This window comes from Dioscorea cayenensis, chromosome 5, assembly GCF_009730915.1.
Source record: "Dioscorea cayenensis subsp. rotundata cultivar TDr96_F1 chromosome 5, TDr96_F1_v2_PseudoChromosome.rev07_lg8_w22 25.fasta, whole genome shotgun sequence".
In the NCBI taxonomy this organism is placed as follows: Eukaryota; Viridiplantae; Streptophyta; class Magnoliopsida; order Dioscoreales; family Dioscoreaceae; genus Dioscorea; species Dioscorea cayenensis.
In genome coordinates, this window is record NC_052475.1 from 1,659,214 (window position 1) to 1,681,517 (window position 22,304).

At 34.8% G+C, this 22,304-nt stretch overlaps 5 protein-coding genes and 1 non-coding gene across 6 annotated transcripts; 1 reads left to right on the forward strand and 5 right to left on the reverse strand.

The window, feature by feature from the left end:
* Positions 1-2,061: 2,061 nt before the first annotated feature.
* On the forward strand, positions 2,062-2,721 carry LOC120260830 (protein RALF-like 34). The gene has a single exon (XM_039268398.1). The coding sequence runs from the start codon at positions 2,097-2,099 to the stop codon at positions 2,475-2,477; it is 381 nt and encodes a 126-aa protein (XP_039124332.1). The 5' UTR covers positions 2,062-2,096; the 3' UTR covers positions 2,478-2,721.
* Positions 2,722-3,746: 1,025 nt separating this feature from the next.
* Positions 3,747-5,102, reverse strand: LOC120261616 (subtilisin-like protease SBT3). The gene has a single exon (XM_039269564.1). It carries the CDS (start codon positions 5,100-5,102, stop codon positions 3,747-3,749), a length of 1,356 nt encoding a protein of 451 aa, XP_039125498.1.
* Position 5,103: 1 nt separating this feature from the next.
* LOC120261622 (subtilisin-like protease SBT1.4) lies at positions 5,104-6,051 on the reverse strand. The gene has a single exon (XM_039269572.1). The coding sequence runs from the start codon at positions 6,049-6,051 to the stop codon at positions 5,104-5,106; it is 948 nt and encodes a 315-aa protein (XP_039125506.1).
* A 1,021-nt stretch (positions 6,052-7,072) lies between these two features.
* LOC120260828 (subtilisin-like protease SBT3) lies at positions 7,073-9,572 on the reverse strand. Its single transcript, XM_039268395.1, has one exon. It carries the CDS (start codon positions 9,535-9,537, stop codon positions 7,234-7,236), a length of 2,304 nt encoding a protein of 767 aa, XP_039124329.1. The 5' UTR covers positions 9,538-9,572; the 3' UTR covers positions 7,073-7,233.
* A 1,255-nt stretch (positions 9,573-10,827) lies between these two features.
* LOC120260829 (40S ribosomal protein S10-1-like) lies at positions 10,828-14,589 on the reverse strand. Its single transcript, XM_039268396.1, has 5 exons — positions 14,479-14,589; positions 14,358-14,406; positions 13,984-14,266; positions 13,449-13,584; positions 10,828-11,123 (listed from the first exon to the last, which is right to left on the reverse strand). The coding sequence occupies exons 1-5, from the start codon at positions 14,479-14,481 to the stop codon at positions 11,037-11,039; spliced, it is 558 nt and encodes a 185-aa protein (XP_039124330.1). The 5' UTR covers positions 14,482-14,589; the 3' UTR covers positions 10,828-11,036.
* LOC120262694 lies at positions 13,149-13,242 on the reverse strand. Its single transcript, XR_005536951.1, has one exon. It is a non-coding gene; the product is annotated as a small nucleolar RNA Z122 (small nucleolar RNA).
* Positions 14,590-22,304: the final 7,715 nt, after the last annotated feature.

Sequence of the window (22,304 nt, forward strand, 5' to 3'; positions counted from 1 at the left end):
AACAGTTAAATGCAACATTAATGCTGAGATGTTGAATTGTACAACACTTGCATTTAGTTTTTTAAATGTTCAGATGTGATATTGAACTCTTGTTCAGATACTATATTGACCTATAGGGTAATAATAATTACTTTTAAAAAAAAACTTGAATATATGCATTAAAAAAAGAAAAGTATAAATAACAACACACAGCTCATAAACTGAACAAAACGAAACAATAATAAAAACAAACACTAAAATCTTGAAAAAAATAAAGAAATCTCTAGGCTCCAAAGAGACCTAGAAAACTACCAACTAAATAAGATATTGAGCTTTTCCAATTATATTACTAGTCTTTTTTTCACCCGAGCCGGAATTATGTCTGAGGAACTCCAGACTACGTTTGGCAGTAGCAACCGGTCCTTTTATACATAACCTCTTAGTAGTAATATATTACAAAAAATAATCAAAATTATCTCCAACATTTTCATAGGCCAACCTGGCAAAATAAAGTTTCAACTTAGTAATGACTCCTGTGACCGTGCACCGTGCTACTGGGCCCACCTATTTAATTATCGGGCCAGTCACGAGCCCACTTCTCATCTCCAAGGGCCCACTTTTACATCGCTTCACGTGTTTCGAATCTTAAACTTGTCTCCCAATGCGGTGAGCTTACCTGGTTCATTACTAAAAGCTCTCTCATGGTCACGAGGGAGGTGACCGCACCCTCATTGAGTCCTTAACCGCCAGCTGTTGCTCATAATAAAAACACACAAGCACACATCTCGAGGCAGTGCATGTGATCCAAATTCCCAGGGAAACTCGTTTCCCCCAAAGCACAACGCTCATGGGAAACGCATTTTAAGCTGGTTAGATCTAGCGAAAATTAAATAATTTTTCACGTACTTTATATATATATATATATTTTATTTTGAGGGGGTTAAATTTTTTTTGTAAGATATTTTATAATATTTAAATATTTGATGTGTTTGATATTAAAAAAAAAATTAAAACTCCATCCTTAGGCACTTTTTGTACGTATTTTATGTTTTTTATCCATACATTGTTAGACTATTTTTGTTATAAATAAGTGAGCATTTTTAATTCTATTCTCTTTTTTATCAAATCTCTCTTTTAATTAAAGTTGAAACATTGAGTTTCCTTTTCAAAAAGAGTTTGTCATTGTTTAAATGAACACATGTGAAACATTATTCGGTTATTCTCATTTCAAATATATATATGAAATTGATGTAATGATACTATAGTAACATTTTTTATAATTATTATAATCGAAAGTCCTAGTAGTTCATTAATTTTACTTTGTGAAAAATATATTTAAAAAAATATTATTTTTAAAATATATTTTTCCAAAAAAATAAACAAGCCACTCACATATACTATTACAAGAAAATTTGATTCTCCCACTTGTTGGTACTCGTAAACAAAGAGAAAAGAGTTACTGACTTACTGTATTTTTTTTACAAAAATAAAAAATTTAAAATTTTTATAATATTTTAAAAATCTCATAACAAAAACATGTTTTAAAAATTTTAATAAATAAGTTGTAATTATGATACATCATACATTTGAGTAGCTTGTCGCACATAAAAAACAGTGAACTACACACTTTAATAAAGGATTAAATAATTATATACCTTGTTATATTTTTTTTATTCTCAACAATAATCAAATTCTCATAAAGTTTTGAATTTGTTATAGTAGTATAATTTTACCAAATATACCTTAAAATTAAAAAAAACATTCCAAAATCATTTAAACAAATAATCTTCTATTTTAACCAAAAAAAAAAAAATTGATTCACTAATAAATCAAACAACTTATATTAAGCATTCTCTACTCCTTCCCATTATCCATATTTACAAAATTTTTCCCATTACCAGAGTAACTAAAACATTTTTATTTCTTTAATTTATAATTATCATGATGAGTACCGACACTGCTTTTAATGTGCCATTAATAATAAATAAATAAGAAGCATTATATATAATTAAAAAAATCCTAAATTAAACAATGATACGTTTCCCAGAAGAGGAAACGGGTTTCCCAGTTTAGTTAAAAGCTCTTCGTCACTTCTTGCCTGTTTCTCTCCAGCATCCATGGCTCCCCGAAGCTCCTCCATTCTCCTCATCGTCCTCCTCGTTTTGAGCTTCAATGGCCTCTTCGTGGGAGCTCAGATGGAGGACACCAGCTTAGAAACCATGGCGGAATGGCCATCTGCCATCTCCTCCTCTTCCTACCCTTTCGCCGGCGAGACGGACGATGGTGATTTCGAGGGCGATGTGGAGAAGAGCAACAGAAGGGCTCTCTTTTGGTACCATGTTCACTACTACATCTCGTATGGAGCCCTCTCGGCCAATCGAGTCCCTTGCCCGCCTCGATCCGGCCGATCCTACTACACTCACAACTGCTACCGCGCCCGTGGCCCCGTCCATCCTTATACCCGCGGCTGCTCCGCCATCACTCGCTGCCGAAGGTGAATTTTTGTTGTTCTTGATCTAATGCCAATGTGTGTATGTTTCTCTCTCTTTTCTTTTTTGTTTGTATTAATGGTTTTGGAGAAATGTGTGCTCTATGTAGCTAGTTTTGGATTGTACTCGCTATCGTATATGAGTTTCTGTTAAAAAGATCTCTTTTTTTGGTGGATTATAGTGTGATTCTGATGGATTGAACTTTATATTTATGTGCAAATGATAAGGTTTGGTTGTTGGGGGATCTGATGAATTGATTTGGGACATTGGTTGTGATACTGTAATTACTGCTATTTTGTTGGGCATTGGGGTTAGCTAATCTTTTATATCTTATTTCTCTGTTTATAGTTCAGAATTTATGTTGCATTTGCATAACAGGATTGGAGCTACTTTTTCTGTTTTCTGTTTTTGTTTCTTTATACTTTGAAATGAGTCAATACCTATGTGAATACAAAATGTGTAGATCTTTGGTCAAGTATGAGAAGTTCATTGATTAGAAATTGCCTTTGAGAGTTTTGTGTTGTTCTTGTGGGTGAAGGAATGCTAGATGATAGGAGAGCCACCTTCTGTAATTCTGCATTAAAATGAATAGATATACTATGCGGCTGGAAATGTGAGTTCAACATTAGTGTGAATCCATCTTTCTTTTCCATTCTCGTTTCTGGTTAATAGGACACAAAAAGACATAGCATTTCTTTAAGTTGGTTCGCTTGAGCGCTGAGTGGTTGTCATGAACTTAAATGTGAAAGCATGATTACTCTGAATTGGTAGCTTCAATTGAAATCTAGTTGCTGGTCTGTTAAATTTGGGAAGAAAAAGCGGCTCTCTCTCTCTCTCACACACGCACAACTACGCAAACACACACACGAAAGTATTTTCCTTCTGCATTCTAAAGCAGTTGTCAGATATTCCGAGTGCTTTAATAAAGTTTCCTGATAAAGTTTTAATAATCTACAAATTTTCGGATGAGTTCTTTATCCAATGATGAACTTTTGTTATTGAGCTTGATCAAGAAATGAAGGTTAACCTTTGCTCTTCTGTCTGCATGAGTGGATGCTTATGCATAAATATAGCTGAAATTTTGTGATTTCTTATCAAATTAAGTATGGCCATTTATTTATGCCATTTATTTATGCTGAACTTTCGGAAACTAGCACAGGAGGTCCAGAAGTCACACCCGAGCCATTTGACTAGCAATTGGCATACATATTCATAGAAGACAGACTGCTAGAACTAAAACTTACACGCCCTTTGAGTAACTATTCTGAAGTTGCTCATCTAGATTGTGTAGTCCTTATGTGAAGCTGCAAAGGTGGAAACTATGGGACTAGTGACCACATGTTTGCCTCCAATCTCGTACCAACTAAGATAGCCATAGTTTCCCAAGTATTCACTCTGTTTTCTAGCAGATTTGCTCAGGTCTATGTCCACCCTTACCGAAAACTCTTGTTTGCTGTTCAAACCATTGAAATTGAGCGTTTGTTGCTTCACAAGCACCTTCATCCCCTTTGATGCCCTCACTGCAGCCTGATATCTTGTTGTTGTGCTCTCAACATTCGTCAGGACTCTTTTAAATCTAAAAGTTGTCATGTTTGCATTGTTGAGGATCACTGTGAAGGAAGGGTAGTTTAGATCAAGGTTGGCTTTGGTGCAGCTGCAGTTGGACCGCCTGGTGATCGTGCTAATCTGTGAATTTGTGTAGTTTAGCCCACACAAGAAATCGATGTAGTCTTGCACAGTGATATCATACACAAGGCCTGGATCCATGGCCTTGTTAGGGTTTATGTGCCCTGCTCCATATGCCAGAGGTGATCCTGCTGTGTCACTGCTCATGTCAATAATCCAGTTCCCAGTGTTATCAGTTGTATCGGCAGTGGTCATCATGGCGGAGCGAATGGCAGCTGAACTCCAGTCCCTGTGCACTGATTTGATCATAGCTGCAATGCCGATTACATGCGGTGAAGCCATGGACGTTCCCGAGACCAATGCATAGTTTGTGAAAAGGCTATCATTGCCAACCTGAGCAAAAACTCTGTTCGGCACCCAGGCAGCTAAGACGTTAACCCCTGGAGCCAATATGTCTGGCTTCAGGATGGTAGGGCTTATTTGGCTTGGACCCCGGGAGGAGAAGAATGCTACCTGGGGAGCAGGCTTCGTGCCAAGCTTTGTCTCTCCAAATGAGATGCTCACTGCTGCCATTTTAGTTGCTTCCGCCATGTAGCTCTTGATCACCTTCCTCTTGGACAAGCTAACGGCAACAAACGGTATGTAGTAACTTGTGGGAAGAAGGAACTCTCGAAGATCTGTAGCGAAGATCGCTCCCTTGACTGCTAGTTGAGATAATTTATTTATCTGATCATACATGTCAAATTCAGAGACCACTGTGCAGAACACTATCTTTCCCGCTACCTTCTTTGGATTAGGATGGAGGCTGTCACAGGACTCCTTGCTAGTAGTGTTCCCCAGACCATAGTAGAGTGGTATATTGGATAGAAACAACCTCTTTGGATAGGTCGATAGCCCTCTGATGGTCTCAGTGCCATTGCCAAGGGACACAGTAGCAACAAATTTTCTGTCAATCGTCCCTGCTCCAACTGATGTCAACCATGGAGCTCCGTTGATGACAGAGGACATGTTAGGGCCACTGTTGCCAGCCGCACATGCTACAAAAATTCCTTTCTCCATGGCTGCAAATGCTCCCATTTGCAATAATGTCACGATAGTAGGGTGCTACCCCCAAGCCGAGGGATAAAGACATCAGGTCGACTCCATCTTCTATGGCTTGATTCATGCCGGCGAGGATGTCTGCGCCTGCAGTGTGGACGGTGTCTTCAGCAAAGACGACCTTGTACATGGCAATGTGGGCCTTGGGTGCCATTCCAGTAGCAACGCCTTTGGCATAGCCAAAGTAGCTCACATCGGCAACTGGTCTCCCAGCTGCTGTGGATGAGGTGTGGGTGCCATGGCCAAAGTAGTCCCTGGGGGAGTCATAGTCAATGGATTTTCGTACCTTAAGGCCATGGTGCTTATGCCCTTTGCTGAAGGATCTTGCTCCAATCAGCTTCCGATTGCAAAGTGAAGAATTGAATGCAGTGCCCGTCTCACATCTCCCTTTCCATCTCTTCGGCACTGGAGGCATTTCATCATCTTTGAAGCTCTGACTCTCCGGCCAAATCCCGGTGTCTAAAATACCAATGATCATGCTGCTGCCATAGTTAGATGTTGACCAGAGACCAGATTCTGTTGTCAGGCCGAGGAACTTTGGCGTGTGTGTGGTCAGGAGCTGACCATATGAGTCAGGATAGCTTGCGATGTGCCCAGGAACTTGCTTGATCTGCTCAAGCTGTGTCGATGTGAGTACAGCACTGAAGCCCTTCATGACATGCTTGTATGAGTATAAGTGGGTTGCTGGTTCTGAAAGTGATGAGAGTATTGCCACATGCCAGCTTTCAGACTTCAAGAAAGGAGCAGGCATTGCTGAGGCATCCATGTGGATAATGTATGATCTCTGATCATTGTTCGCCTTTGATGATAATAAAACAGTACATGATATAAGTATGAAAAACAGGAAACTGAGCGCCATGCTTGATGTATGCATAGCTTAGTGTAGAGCTAAGAGGCATGAAGAACTGTATTTATAAAAATAGGGCTTTGAATTTTCTCCTATAGCTTTCTTGTGATCAATCAAATGCAGTATCATTGAATCTTCTTAGTAGAATTGTGTAGAAAACTAAATTGTGACACGCTTTACTTGAGAATGAAATTTAAACAAATGTTGAACTTTTAGTTTTTGCTTTTGTTGAAAATCTTATCTCCATGATTGATGCCTATATAGCTCAGTGTAGAGTTCAAAGAATAGTATTTATAAAACTTGGGTATAAATTTTCTCCTATAGCTTTCTAGTAGTCAATCGATGCGAAATTATTGAAACTTTGTAGTTAAGTAGTGTTGATAATTAAATTGTGACATGATTTACATGAAGATGAAATAAAACAAAAAAATTGTCAACTTCAAGTTTATTGTTTTTGATAGGAATTGTTATCTACATGATTGATGTCTGTATAGCTAAGTGTAGAATGAAGAAGTATGAAGAATAATAGGCTTTATAAAACATGGCTATAAATTTTCTCTAATAACTTTCTGGTAGTCAATGGGATGCAGTATCATTGAAGCTTCTTATCGAAGTTGTGTTGAGGACTAAATTGTGGTGCACTTTACTTGGAAAATTATATTAACAAAAATTGTGAACTTTCGGTTTTTGTTTTCAATAGCAATCTTATCTCCATGATTAATGTCTGTACAGCTCAGTGTAGAGTTAAGAAATACAAAAAATAGTATCTATAGAAACATGGCTATAAATTTTCTCCTATAGCTTTTTGGTAGTCAATGGGATGCGGTATCTTTGAAGCTTAGTGGAATTTGTGTTGATGACTTAATTGTGGCTCGCTTTCCTTGTAAATGAGATTAACGAAAACTGAATATTTACCATTTTTGTTGTCGATAGGAATCTTAGCTGTATGATTGATGTCTGTATAGCTCAGTGTAGGGTAAAGAAATACAAATGACATTTTCTATAGAAACAATACTACGAATTTTCTCCTATAGCTGTCTGGTCATTGACTGAATGCAGAATTATCCAATAGTGCAAGATTTTAACATTCTTCCTAGTTTTTATGAACTTAGTGGAGCTAAATTCCTTTATTTACTATTCAAGAAGACTAGAACAAATATACTAGTAGAATTAAACAAGAATATTATCTTTCCTTCATGGTGCAAAGGCAGACACAATTGTACTAGTGACAGCATGCTCGCCTCCAATTTCATTCCAGCTTAGATAACCATAATTCCCCAAGTATTCACTCTGTGGTCCAGTAGATTTACTCAGGTCTATGTCAACCCTGACTGAGAACTCTTGAGTGCTATTCCACTCGTTGAAGATCAGTGTCTGAGGCTCTACATAAATCTTCATCCCTTCCGGCACTCTTACCACTGAACGATAACTACTTGTTACAGAACTCCCAACATTCGTCAGAACTCTCTTGAATGTACCAGTTGTTGTGTTTGTATTGTTGAGGATTACCATGAATGAAGGATAGTTCAAGTCAAGGTTGGCCCTGATACATGTGTAGTTAGCCTTTCCAATGATCATTCCAATCTGAAGACTAGTGTAGTTTAGACCACACAGGAAATCAATGTAGTCTTGCACAGTGATATCGTAGACAAGGCCTGGATCCATGGCTTTGTTGGGGTTTATATGCCCTGCTCCATATTCCAGCGGTGATCCCGCTATACCGCTGATCATGTCAATGATCGGTTTTCCAGTGTTATCAGCCGTATCAGCAGTGGTCATCATTGCTGACCGAATTGCGGCCGAGCTCCAGTTCCTGTGCACCGATTTGATTATGGCTGCAATGCCGATAATATGAGGGGAGGCCATGGAAGTACCAGAGACCAATGCATAGTCTGTGACTAGATAGTCATTGCCAATTGGAGCGAAAGCTCTGTTCGGTGCCCAGGCAGCTAAGATGTTAATCCCTGGAGCCAGTATGTCAGGCTTCAGGATTCCCGGGCTTATTCGACTCGGTCCCCGAGAGGAGAAGAAAGCAGCCTTTGGAGCAGGCATTGTTCCAAGCTCTGTTTCTATGAATGTGATACTAACTGCTGCCATGTTAGTTGTTCCTGTGATGTATTTCTTGATCAACTGACCCTCCGACGTACTCACAACAACAAATGGCATGAAGTAATCTTTTGGAAACAAAAATTCTCCAAGATCAGAAACACAGATGGCTCCTTCGGCTTCAACTCTTAACACTTCATCCATCTGAGAGTAGACATTAACGTCGTCTGTCAGAGTGCAGAAGACTATCTTTCCGGCAACTTCGTTTTTGTCCAGAGATAGGCTACTACAAGACTCTTTACTGGTATTCCCCAGTCCATAGTAAAGTGATACATTTGATACAAATAATCTCTCTGGATAGACTGATAATCCTCTGATGATTTTATCTCCATTGCCCAGGTTCACAGTGGCAACGAATTCTCTGTCTATTTTCCCTGCAGCAACTGATGTTAGCCATGGAGCTCCATTGATGATTGTATAGGCATGAGGACCATCATTCCCTGCAGAGCATGAAACAAAGATACCCTTCTTCAATGCCGCGAAAGCTCCCATTGCAACAATATCATCGTGGTATGGTGTTTTAAAGAAGCCAAGTGACAATGACATGAGATCAACTCCGTCAATTATTGCTTGGTCCATTCCGGCTAGCACATCGGTGGCTGCCGAATCCCACGTGTCTGCGGCAAATAAAACTTTGTACATGGCAATGTGGGCTTTTGGTGCCATTCCAATGGCGGTGCCCGGTGCGTAACCAAAGTAATTGGCACCGGAGACTGGACTTCCGGCTGCGGTGGACGAAGTGTGAGAACCATGGCCTTCATAGTCTCTAGGTGACTCATAATCATCGGCATTTGATATGTTAATTCCGGCCTGCTTAAGTCCTTTGCTAAAGTATCTTGCTCCAATCAACTTCCTGTTACAGAGTGAAGAGTTGAATTCAGTACCTGTTACACATGTTCCTTTCCATCTCTCCGGCACTGGAGGCAGTCCATCATCATTAAAACTCTGGCTTTCGGGCCAAATTCCGGTGTCTATCATACCAATGATCATGCCATTGCCATAATTGGAAGCCGGCCAGAGCGCGGAGCCAGAGCTCAGGCCGAGGAACTGGGGTGTGTGTGTGGTGTGTAATTTGCCATACGAGTCGGCATAAGTTGCTACATGACCAGGGACTTGTTTGATGTTCTCAAGTTGTCGAAGTGATAGTACCGCACTAAAGCCTTGTATGACATGACTGTATGAGTATAGGTGTGTTGCCGGTTTTTCGCCAAACGTGGATGAAGAAATAGATGACAGTATCGACATGTGCCAACTCTCCAAGTCGGAGAAGGGAGCTGGCTTTGCCGATACATCCATGTGTATTATATAAGCTAGCCGATGATCATCAGAAGCATTACATAATAATAGAATTAGAGAAAAGAATAATAACTTGGAAAGAACATTGTGATTCATGATTGAATGATGTATGTGTATAGATAATTGAACACAATAGGAGGAATGCGTTAGTGTATTTATAATGGTTTGCATGGTAGGCAACCTTGATTTTGTTTAATCTGTTTAATTGCATTGTGTGACTTTAATCTTAACGAAAACAAAAAACAAGAGAAAACAGTTTTAAGGATGAAGGAGTTTGTGCTTGGTTGCAAGTGTTTGGCATTTGATACTGATTTGAGAAGGTAATTAGGAGGTGCAGGTAACTCGATGCAATCGATGAGAATGTATGAGAATATTCTAAACACATGGGGACATATAAAGAACCATAAAAAAAAACCACTTCCCATATTTGGTTCACGTTTCTAGTTGGGTATTTTATTTGGTTCAAAGGTGATATTTTATTTTATTTTATTTTATTAAAAAAAAATTTGACCATTGCCGCCATAGCCTTAGACCAAAAGGATACAACTCTTTTTATTTTTATTTTTATTTTGTGTTTTTAACAAATCAAAACATGCTCTTTTATCTTCTTTTAATTTTGTATTAGAAATAGTTTCAACAGTGCAAGAATTTCTTTTTTATAAATTCATTTTTTACATTACAATTTCACGGATAAAAAAATAATTTTGCACCATTGGTTTTTTATATTTACAAAAACACCTCTAAAAAAAATTATAACACCCTCTAAATTTTTTAAAAACCAATAAATATTTACTCAATTATTATGCACCGTGAATATGCAATAAATATTTTTAAATATAAAATATACTAAAAGCAATATAAAGGTGACAAAACCACTTCTTGTTGATACTTTTTCTCTGCTCCTTCCATAACCCTGGGGATTAGAGACAATCTAGTTAAAAATCAACAGCGATGAGTTTATCATCTTTATGCAAAATAAAATAAAAAATATAATAATAATAGATTACTGGTTGAAAACTTTTACCAAAAACTCAATTAATGAGCCATAATAATTTAGTTTTTCATTCTAAATTATTTTTTTTGAAGTCTACAAAAATTTTCCTTAAAGCAGAAAGCACAACCAACAAGCCAAACCTGTCTGCATTGTTAGCATATTATCTAGCTGTTTATTCATCTTTCCATCACTTGAGCATCTGAATCTAGATATCACTAGTTCTCAAATTTGATGCATATATGAAATAAGTTCACTAAAATCCTTCACACTATAACTGATCCTTCAAATTTGATCATGGACGAAATCTGGTCATGCGAGTGAACTTATACAAATCCAGATAGAGAGTTCAAAGAAGAACAAAGTCTGTGATTGTACTTAAGGCACTCGTTGCAGGTGACAAGTTTAATAAATATAACTGTATAAGGTAATTATCGATCAATAGAAGGGAATTCCAAAGTTAAACAATGCTTCAACAAAATATCAATAAAGCAAACTAGTTTTCTCAGCATTCATGATCCAAAACAAGAGACATTTCGAAATGCAAAATTTAGATAGGCCTAACGACACAAAGAAATGCCACTCAAACCATGAATGACATGCTTTACTCAAGAGCTGGTGCACCAGCTCCACCAAAACCACCACCACCACCACCACCACCGCGACCAAATCCTGGCCTGCTACCGGCTCCCTGTGAGATCCACAAATATAAAAAAAGATAAATTTCTTATTCCACCTTCAACTAACAAAAAATGATACACAACATTAATGGGATGAATAAAAATAACAAACACATTAAATCTTAAAAGAATTACTTCATAAAAACCATTGGTGCAACACAAATGCTTTAGTAAACTGCATCTATATAGCACTCAAAAACAAGTGCAAACTTAAGAGACAAAGGAATGATGGCCCATGAGAACAATTTCTAAGCAATGCTGTGTAATGGATTCACTAACGATCAAAAACATAAATTGATGTCAATAGAAAACTTAAGTGTAAAAACTTAATGCCAACAGGAGTTGCATGGTACATCAGCAGAGAAAGCTTTTCCTTTCTTAAAAAAAAAATGCATATGATGACCGTTGTGAAAAAGGTCTCACCATCTGGTTTCCTTCCTGTTGTTCACATAGGAAAAAAAAAAGCTACAGAAACTAAAAACAAATCAGTAATAAGAAAAACTAATGCATTGAGATAAAACTACACATTCTTCACTCTCCCTATAAAAGAAAATTCCATCAGAGTTAAATTGAATGTCAGCATAGACAAAGCCCAAAAGGTGTCTCTGATGACCGTCGTGATATAAGCCTCATCGTCTGGTTTTCTTGTTCAAGTAAAAAATAAAAGCTAAACAACATAAAAACCAAATAAGAAGCATGGGGAAAAAAAGATGCACAATTTTAAAGTTATGCCTAACCCCTCTCCCTGTAAAGAAAATTCCATCAGAGTTAAATTGAATGTCAGCAAAGACACGATTAAAAAGGTGTCTCTGATGACCATCGTGATATAGATCTCATCATCTGGTCCCTCTCCATTTAATACAGCAAGAAACAAAAGGAAACAAACACATGCAAGAGTGAACACAATGACTCAGAATCACATCTCCCTCTCTCTAATCCATATATCCCCTAGACAATAAAAATAAAATTCATCAGGGTAAAATTTAGCCGGTACACAATTGATTAAAATCTTATTTGGATTAGCTTTTAAAAAGCCCAGAAGTGCTTAATTTATATAAAAAAGCGCTTCGAGCTAAAAATATTGCTTCTGGCTCAAAAAAAAATTGTTTGGATTAGTTTTTCTGCGGAAGTAGAAGTACAAAAAAAAGAAGAGAAAAACATTGCTTCTTTTTAGAAACTGGTCATGTGATGCTTTTTTTACAAAAACACTTTTTTTCAAAAGTTGTTTGGGGTTACACATTACTTAAATGTCCTTACGAAATAAAAAAATGACTTACGTTTTTAAGGGATCTCTGCAAACTTTTTGCATCCCCATCTAGTATCCTTCCTAGATCTTAAGGCCTTCCGCCCGCTCTTGCCCCCACCCCCGTGGGATAAATGCATAATAATTGAGCTATTATTATAATTCAATGAATACTCATTTTAATAATTTACTACTAAAAATGCCCTCCTATGAATGCACACACAAACAACTTCACAAATATAAAAGTACTTCTGTATTAACATATCCAAATACAAAATACAAAAAAACACTTTAACTCTAAAAAGCACTTTTTCCAGAAGTCTTTCTTTCTACCATACTTAAAAAAAAAGCACTTTTTTTAAAAACCAATCCAAACAAGGCCTAAGTGTTTTCGATGATCGTCATGATATAAGTCTCATCATCTAGCTACACTCCATTGGATATAGGGAAAAATAAAGCTTAAAAAAAATTAGAAAAGATAAAATGAAACAAAATTAGACTCCATCCTTCCTCAAGCCCATCTACTCCCTAGACTAAAAAGATGATGCAGAGTTAAGATAAAAGCATACTAGACCATCCAAATATTATAACAGTTTTCATCTATTCATACAAATACCTCAGGCTTAGCATTAAAACCACTCGGATTCATAACAGATCATGAGACACATCAAACAAAATTTGATTTGTATCTTTTTTTTTTTGGCTCAAGCAATAGAGTTCTATTTGTGCCAGTACATACATATTAGTTGATCAACCCACGCAATACAAAAGCCAGAAAAAGACTAAGGAGAGATTTGGGATCAGCCTGACGTGCAAATGTCTCAGCAAAGCCACCATAATCTAGGAAGCCTCTAGACTGAGTTGTATATCTCACATCATACCCCAAAAGATAAAAGAAAGGAGAGCACATACCTATCCAGACTTAAAGTTAATACCACTGAGTGCTCTTTTAACTATTTTAATAGAACCCACACAAATGACAGTTCTGGCTGATTCTATAAATCTTTTAACAAAAAATATACACAGATAACACAACCATGTCAAACGGTATCTTAAGTTGAAACAAAAAGTAATTCAGAAGAAAATAACTGACCCTGAATGATGGTTGGAATTCAGGCGGAGCACCACCTTTCTCTCCACCAAACTCACCACCACCACCACGAGGACCTCCTCTGTAGCCATCCCTGTCCCCAAATCTCGGCCTGTCACCCTCAAAGCGTGGCGGACCCCTGTGATTGTGCATTAGTTATTTAAGGTGCCCGGTAACCACAGTTCTAAATCCCCAATTACAACCTTCCAATGAGGCATCAATTAAAAATGAATTAATAAATACATAAATAAAAGACCTGACCTGGGAAGTTGCCAAAAGAATACGGTGACATGTTTAAAATCAAAACATATATTTTGTGGCGTTAAAACCTTTAACAAGCATGCACAAAGTAAAGACTTACACAGTTACACAGAGATGAAAGCCAGAAGCACAACAGTGAAAAGCTAAGAACAAATCAATTCATAAAATATCGCAGTGAATTAAGAATGAAATGTCAAACACTATAAAGCACTGATTTTTATAGCAATAAGATCCAAAGAAGATGAAAATTAAGCTACAGCCAGAAAGAAGAAGATACCTAGGGCGGTCGCCCGGTGGCCCGGAGCCAAACGGGCGGGAAGGAGCTCTGGTAGACTTCTTAAGGGTCGCTGGGACGATCTCGGACGGGAGATTAAGGAAAGTACGGAGATATTCTATGCCATCGTTAGTGAGATACCAGTAGTAGTGCATCCAGGCAAAAGTCTCCCGAACGTACTCCCTGGACTTGAAGCTCTGCATCAGCTTGATCACTTGCAGGTTCGGCACATCGATCAGCGGATGCTTCTCCAGGTTGTAATCCTTCTTCGCGTACAGCACTCCCTCTGAAACACCAAACAAAATCCCCAAATTAGACCAAAACCCTAACCCTAATTCCAACGAAATGGAGTACAAGTTTGCGTAAAAAGGAAATACCTTGGAAGAGATACTTGCAGATCTCATGACGATTCTTCTTGGAGATGATCTGAAAGCAAAATGGAGAGTCAGAGATCGATCGGAAGGATTTAGAGAGAAATCAAAACCCTAGATTGGGTACCATGGCGGCCCCGGTGAGGAGTGCGGCGGCAGCGAAGTTCAGGGTGATCTTCAGATCGGAAGCGGCATAAACCCTAACTTTAGAACATATATATATATATATCCTATGGGAATCACGTGCTTTGCGCGTGATTGGAAAAGTATTTACGATCCATCTATTGGAAAATTTTATATAATGATATTTTTGAAAGATATTAATTTGGAAAAAAAATATGAAAAAAAATATTAGAAGGGATATTATTAAGGGATAACCTCAATAGACATATAGTAGCAATTCCCTCCCTTTTTTTCTGTTCATATTTGTAAAAAAAATTAGATATAAATTTAATATAATTTTATATTATTGAAAAATAAAAATCAACCCAATACATGGATCATTTAAGTTTTAGGATTAAAAAAATAATGATAATGAAAGGATGCCAAAATATTTTCTCGTAGAAATGAACACATTTCATTCTTTGAATAAGAAGATTATAGAAATAAATATTATATATTTAAACAATGGTGCATCAAAATGTGTTATTTTTAAGTTTTATAATTTGTTTTAATTTGGTTGAGGTCATTGCGATTATCTCAAGCTTTCTACTAACTCTCGCCCAATATGGAGGCTCTAAAATCTAGTTTTGGATACTAATTATATCATTTTACCACTCTCTTAATATTGATGCCTCAATAAAATCACTCCTTGTGATCTGCTTAAATTTGAATAACAAAATTATGACCATAAATAACTTTGTGAGATAAAACAATGATGAATTACCAATAACTTTTGTCATGCTATTGTAGAGATGAGAGATCCTTAATTTTTACAATACCCATTTACCTTTCGAAGCTTCTCAAATATAGACCCTTTTCAATAAAGTATTTGCATTTATTAAATATTAGATTAAAGATTCGCGCTAATGTTGCGGGTTGAATATATTCAAAACGAAATATTGCAAAGATAGTATCAATTTTGAGAAAAAAATCATTGTTAATGTAATTTTTTAAAATCATTTTCAGTATGAGAAATATATTTATAAGATGTGAAGGATTGTGAAATATATTATTGGAATATGTTATCTGATTAAGTATTTTTTTAGGAAAAGATGGATTTGTGGTTTACTTATTTTCTATAGAAAATTAATTTTTTTTTAATATATATTTCATATAATGGTCTAGTTATTTTATTTAGGAAATTAAATTTTGTAATTCATATATATATATATATATATATATGCAATATATAGTAGTTTTATTTATTTTGATAGAATACATACAGATTAACATTTATATATTGTCTTTCTTTTGATGAATTGATAGGTGCAGTAAATATGATTAGGAAGTAGATATATTTATATATCATTAATACTTTTGTCAAACATAGAGAATATAAGTATTACATGTAATGAACCAAATCTAATTTATCTAGATTTGTTTGCTATTTAAGAGTAATGTTGTCCTTGAGATGATATTATGTAGGGTCCTTATGCTCCCAATTTAGTTTTGTTGCAACTTGTTTTGTTGCAACTTGTTCATGCTGTGGGGAATGCTCCTATGCTCATAATTTCAAATAATCAATAATATTGATTGAAATGGAATATTTTGTAAGTAGTATTCAAAGTTTTATAATTATTACTTCGAGTTTCTCAATCAGTTCTTTTGCATTTGGAGAAGAGATGATGATCTGTCATGCAACTGGGTTGATGAACCCTTCTTGTAGAACTTTGTAGATAAATGACAGCATCAAGTTATAGTATTCGTCAACATTCAGCAAACCAATCTGGAACAAAGTGTAAGTTATTTATCTTCTTTTTATAATTTCATGTGTGTATATAGAGCATTGAGATCAAATTACCAGTTTGTTATATATGCCTAATTGTGCCCAACTAATCATTTCAAAAAGCTTTTCAAGAGTTCCATAACCTCCTGAACATAAAAAGAAAATACTTAACATGAGTAATTTTTTTTCATTTACAAATGATTCAAGGAAAAATCAATTTTGCAAAGCAAAAAGCTATTTTATATTACTAATTGAGAAAGAACCATAAATTATTATTAAAATATATTAACCCTTAAATAATAATAATAAAAGAAAAATCTAATAATTTATTAGGGTTTTATTTTTGTTTTTAGTTAATTGAGGACAATTCAATGTTATATATAATACTATATGGATAACAAAGTGAACTATATATTATTAGTAAAAGAAAAAACTCTCATAATGCTATGGATGTTAAAAACAGGTAAAAGTTTCAGTTAATTAATTTAGCTTTAAAACACATAAGGGAGATATAATTTTTACATAGTGTTAACTTTATGACTTATTTAGTAGGTATAATATGCTTTTATGGGCTAAGTCCATATCAGACAAATTCATTTCATAGGAGTAAAATCTATTTTAACAAAGTCCTTTTTTAACTGTTTATAAATATTTTTTTGCATTGATTTTGATAATGATGGGATTGGAAATGGGTTTTTCCCATATGCAATGGGAAAGCTAAATATTATTATTATTTTTGGAGGATGTATTTTCACTAACAAAATCACTATTTGGGTTTCATTACAAATTCACACAAATATTAATATTCAACAACCTTGTAAGCCTAACACATGTACAAACAATCCAACAAACCAATGCTAAATTGTGCAAGAATTTAAAATAGTTATTTTAATGGACTTGGATTTTGCAACAAATAACATTATATTATTTTTTAAACAAAAGGTTTTTTACAATCATATCTCTAAAACCATTATCTTATTTAACAGGGTTTTTGGTTGCTCCAATCGTATCTCTATTTTAAAAAAAAATATATCTCAACCTTTTTTTTTGGGGTTTTTATTCATCAAACCTCTCTAACCAATGTATTATATTGCGTCACATTAATTTCTATAAAAAACAAATAACGTGGATCTCTTAAAAAAAATATTTTATGAGGGGAAAAATATATCTCTCCCACCTGCATAATAATAATAATAATAATAATAATAATAATAATAATAATAATAATAATAATAATAACCATTAAACGTTTGTCATCAAATTTTAGTAGGGAAAATATTTTTTTTGGAAACATATAATATTAACAACAACAACAACAACAACAACAATAATAATAATAATCTACCGAGTTGCTTCAACATGAGATTTTTTTTTACGTTAAAGATCACTAATAAACAAATTTCAAATCAGTGGTGGAATTAAACATCATAAAGTATTAATATGATCCATCTGGTTTTTAAAAATTATCATAAAATAAATATGGAGGATGTTAGTTGTTAAAATTAACAAATAAAAAAGATCATAACTATAAGATTTGCATGATCTTGGATAGCTAAACCTTCAAACAATGTGTAAAATGTGTGGCCGTGAAAGTTAACTTTGTTACAATGCAGTGACATGGTTTTATAACCAATGGATGGTAATTATAGTTTATTTTATTTAATGTACATGTCCATGAGAAGTCAAAACAGTTTCAATGCAATGTCAGAATAAGATTTTCGTAACACTTGCAACAAATTATACACATGTCAACAATTGTGCCGATTACATCCAATAGTAAAACCCTGTAAAATTAATTAATATCAGGATTGCATTTACTATCAATTCAATGGCATAGATAAAAAAGGATTGGGTTTTCAGGCTACTAACGTGGTAGCTCTATTCAATTCGTGCCATTAAACTTGCATGTAATCGGAATCCAATCCAAATCTAAACAAAGATTTGGATTTTCAAAGATATGATTTCTTGTAAAAATAGTACAATGCTAACATGTAGATTCTATCCAATTCATATCAACTTCATACTTATCAGAGAGAAATGAATAAAAACAAACAAACTCCAAATGAGGGTGATAGTCATAAGCTAATAATAATATTTTTTTAATTTTAAAATATTTTGACTATTGTTATTTTCATTTAACTAAATATTTCGTTTTAATTATTATTTATTATTAAAATTATCTATTTAATTATTATTTAAACTAGGTTATTATTCTTAATTATTAGTTATTATTTTTTTACATAAATTATTATTTATTGTTGAATTTATTTATTTAATTATTATTTGAAATAGATTATTATATTTAATTAGTAATTATTATTATCTCACATTAATTATTATTTATTATTCAAATAACCTAATTAATTATTTTTTAAATTAAATTATTATTTTATTTATCGGATATTATTATTTCACTTTAATCATTATTTATTATTAGAATTATATATTTAATTATTATTGAATTAAATTATTATTTTAATTATTAAATAAGAGGGGCAAATGTGGTATTTCACCCTAAGGAGTTTGAGAGGAATGAGCAATCCTGCCATTTTTGGGAGGATTGCCATTCATGTCTCACTCCTCACTAATTCCTCACTCACTCCTTTCTCACTCTCATGCATAGTCATCCAAACAAGACATTGGAATCCCCAAGTAATGATTCCTACTCCATGCCTTGCAACCAAACACCCCCTTGGATTTTCAAAGATACGATTTCCTATAAAAAGTGTATCCTGCTACTGTATTGATTCTACCCGGTTCATATCATTTAACTTCATACTTCACAAAGAGATATAAATTAAAAGGAAAAGAAACAAATAAACTACAAAATAAGGGTGATTCATAAGGTAAAACAGACCGCTTATGGAAAGAAAACAAAAGACATAAACAATTTTTAAAAAAACACACACACACACACACACACACACACACATATATATATATATAGGATTTCTGGCCTACACGTCACAACCCAATATAGAGGTCGTTGGGAGTCTTGTGAGTGTATCATCGCATCTAAACGCATATAAGCACAATAAACAATGTATACAACATATAAAGACATTCATCTCGTCAACTAATTTATTCGTATCTTAAGCAAATCATAATGCATTCTATTATACACAAAATGCACAAAGGGTTCTTGCCATTCAGCCTCACCTAGGCTGCTATACAATACCACAATCCATAAAAAAGAGGGGGGAGGAAGGTTATTTGGAAATGGTTGATGGACTGGTATTATGAAGTAGTACATTTAAAAAAATAATAATAGGGAAATAAACAGCCTAAGAAGCTAAAACAGAGCATAGTAAAGTACTTTTTTTTTAACCTGGTAGATTTCAATCTGCTTCATTAATTTTGAGCCATCTCTTGTACAACATAGTAATTTGCAACGTATTATCCTCCCGATGTGTCTAGTCCCATGTAAACACAAAATAAATAAATAAGCTCATATATGGTTTTAATATGTATATATGTATACATTGTTTTATTAGTGTTTTACCTCGTTGATGTTCTTAGCGCTCTATTTATCTGCAGAATTGAGCTCAACAACTTTTGTTTTGATTGCTCCAAATAAACTGTCATATATATAAATTTAAACATGGGGTGAATGAATGCATAAAATAATACATGGGGGAAAACAAATAAGGCAAAGATAAACAGTAGCTATAATAAGAGCAAGATTGCAAACCAATACACTCTATTATTGCTTCCTCAATAAAATCATACATCCAAAACAACCACTGCTTTGTTTAAATAATGTGTTCCATCCTCAGCTTGTTGGAGCAAATTAATAAAGTTCTTTGTTAGCAACCTTACAAAAATACATTCAAACTTCAATGGACATATACTTAATTGCTTAGCATAGCTAGAAATAACCAAAACTCAGAATATCACATCTAGTATATGGTGGAAATGCCAGCTTACCTAGAAAACTGTCATAACGACAATCGATAGAAGAGCCCAAAGCATTAGGAGGGATCAATGAAAGCAAAGATAAGCCATTATATTGTGAAAGCAGGAAATGAGCTACTTTAAACTTAAGCTATACACCATACACTAACATAATTGTGAACTATTATGATAAATTATGCATTAATAAATCAAGCGTGCATTTCAATGGAATTGGAATACAATGTTATATCATATATATGTTGTGCTAGAGTTTCAGACATAGAGAAGTAAACACTATTTATTAGTTGCCTGCCAGCTTTTAAAGGAATATACGATTCATATGAACGCATATCACATGCTTTGCATTAATCTCTATAAAGCTACGTCTTGGTTTAATTGGAGTATTTTTAATAGATAAGTACAATAAATAAATAAAAAAACCAACCACATCACATGTTACATTTAGGATATGTTTTTTTCTCTAAAACTTTATTTTATTTATTTATTTGTGAGGATTGATGTTGCTGCAATTTCTTTTTCATTTCTTTCCAGTTATGTACAACAAAAAGGTCTTTTATGTAAAATCCATTTAAATAAAGGGGAAAATAACAAATTCAAAACACAGAATTTGGATCATAAACGTGGAAACCATTCACTTGGATGCTGAGTTAGTTTAGTTAGCAGGGAAAATCCAGATCAATATTCTGGTAAGCATTGTGTATGAAAATCTTCCAGAAATAAGCAACAAAAATATCAACTCAATCCCGTGATCCAGATGACACTATATAAAGATAAAGGACAGAGAACTTCACATTGCCGTTTAATGAGCAGGCAGTGGGTCTCAGGCATAAGACTCAGGCAACAGAGATCACGTCCTTATCGGAGGCGATAAGAGGTTTTTCCACAAGGGTCAAGGAAGATCCGGCGATCGAAGGATTGGGAAGGAAGGAAGGCCATGAAGTGTTTGTTTGACGGCGCGGAGGATCTGAAAACCATGGAAGCTAGGGTTAGGGTTAAAAAAAAGAATAACAAAATAGAGGGGAAGGAAGACGACTTAAAACATGGAAGTCAAAGGGAAACAACAGCTCGGCGGCAAGCAACAGGTGGCGGACGGTGAGATTGGCGGCACGCTTGATGACGTAGGGGGCGGAGGCGGCAGCGGCATTGGCGGCTAGGGTTAGGGCAAGCATAACAACAACTAAAGGGCTCTCGAAATGGTGGTATATTGATTTGCAGTAGTAGGGAACGTATGCCGAACACTGCAACAGCCTGATCATGGCTGTGGGAAGTGGACGGTCACGATTGAACAGATGATTTTGATGGGTTCCTGTAGTTTGCGTTTTAACCCCTAAAATGATCCGTCGGACAACTTAACGCGTAATAATGGGCTGATATACTCACTCGCGGGTATGGCTAACATGTTATCGCTGTCACCTGTTCATAGGCTCATTTACTAACTGTGGGCAATTGGGAAAGATATTAAAGTGGGTCAGCAGGGGTATTAATGAGATTGTAATGTTATGGTTTTATTAGCAAACTTATTAAAAAGGTAAATCATCCAACCAATACTGGATGACCAATTGGCTTCACACAAAACAACTTAGAAGGGGAGATATTTAGGATAACTTTAAGAGTAAATATATATTCCATTTCAGCAAGGGCATTTCCATCAACTTAGCAAGACAATTAAGTTAAATTTGTGAATATTTAGCTGAAAGGATGTAATCATATTTCTAGAAACCACTCTTATACACCTCATTTATTAATTAATATTGATCTTATGTTCCTTACCTATTTATTTATGATCCTTAATTCAATAAATAACCAACTTGATGTTTTTGGATTTATTACCAAGCATGGCTAAAACTGGTTCTCATCCTAATATGGGCAGTAATTCAAATATCATCATTGGCTTATTAAAGATGCTTGGGACTCACCATGCATGGTCAAATAAATTTTTTTCCGCCAATTGTCTCATAAGAGCATGCTTCCCTTCTTAATTTTTTTTAAAATTGTTTAGTCAATCACTTCTATCATATTAGGACTCTATACTTGTTGTTTCAACAGAGATTGTGACTTTCCTACTTCTTAAAAAAAAAAATATTACAATTTAAATATTTTAAGCAATATGGAAAATATTTAAACTAGCATAGCTATTACATAAGTAGATC

Excerpts from the sequence above, each read along its gene's own strand:
- LOC120260830 (XM_039268398.1), top strand. The coding sequence starts at position 2,097 with ATGGCTCCCCGAAGCTCCTCCATTCTCCTCATCGTCCTCCTCGTTTTG.
- LOC120261616 (XM_039269564.1), bottom strand. The coding sequence starts at position 5,102 with ATGTCCTCTGTCATCAACGGAGCTCCATGGTTGACATCAGTTGGAGCA.
- LOC120261622 (XM_039269572.1), bottom strand. The coding sequence starts at position 6,051 with ATGGCGCTCAGTTTCCTGTTTTTCATACTTATATCATGTACTGTTTTA.
- LOC120260828 (XM_039268395.1), bottom strand. The coding sequence starts at position 9,537 with ATGAATCACAATGTTCTTTCCAAGTTATTATTCTTTTCTCTAATTCTA.
- LOC120260829 (XM_039268396.1), bottom strand. Across the intron at positions 13,585-13,983 it reads CCACCGGGCGACCGCCCTAG|GGGTCCGCCACGCTTTGAGG; the intron begins GTATCTTCTTCT and ends GCACAATCACAG. Across the intron at positions 11,124-13,448 it reads AATTCCAACCATCATTCAGG|GGAGCCGGTAGCAGGCCAGG; the intron begins GTCAGTTATTTT and ends TGGATCTCACAG.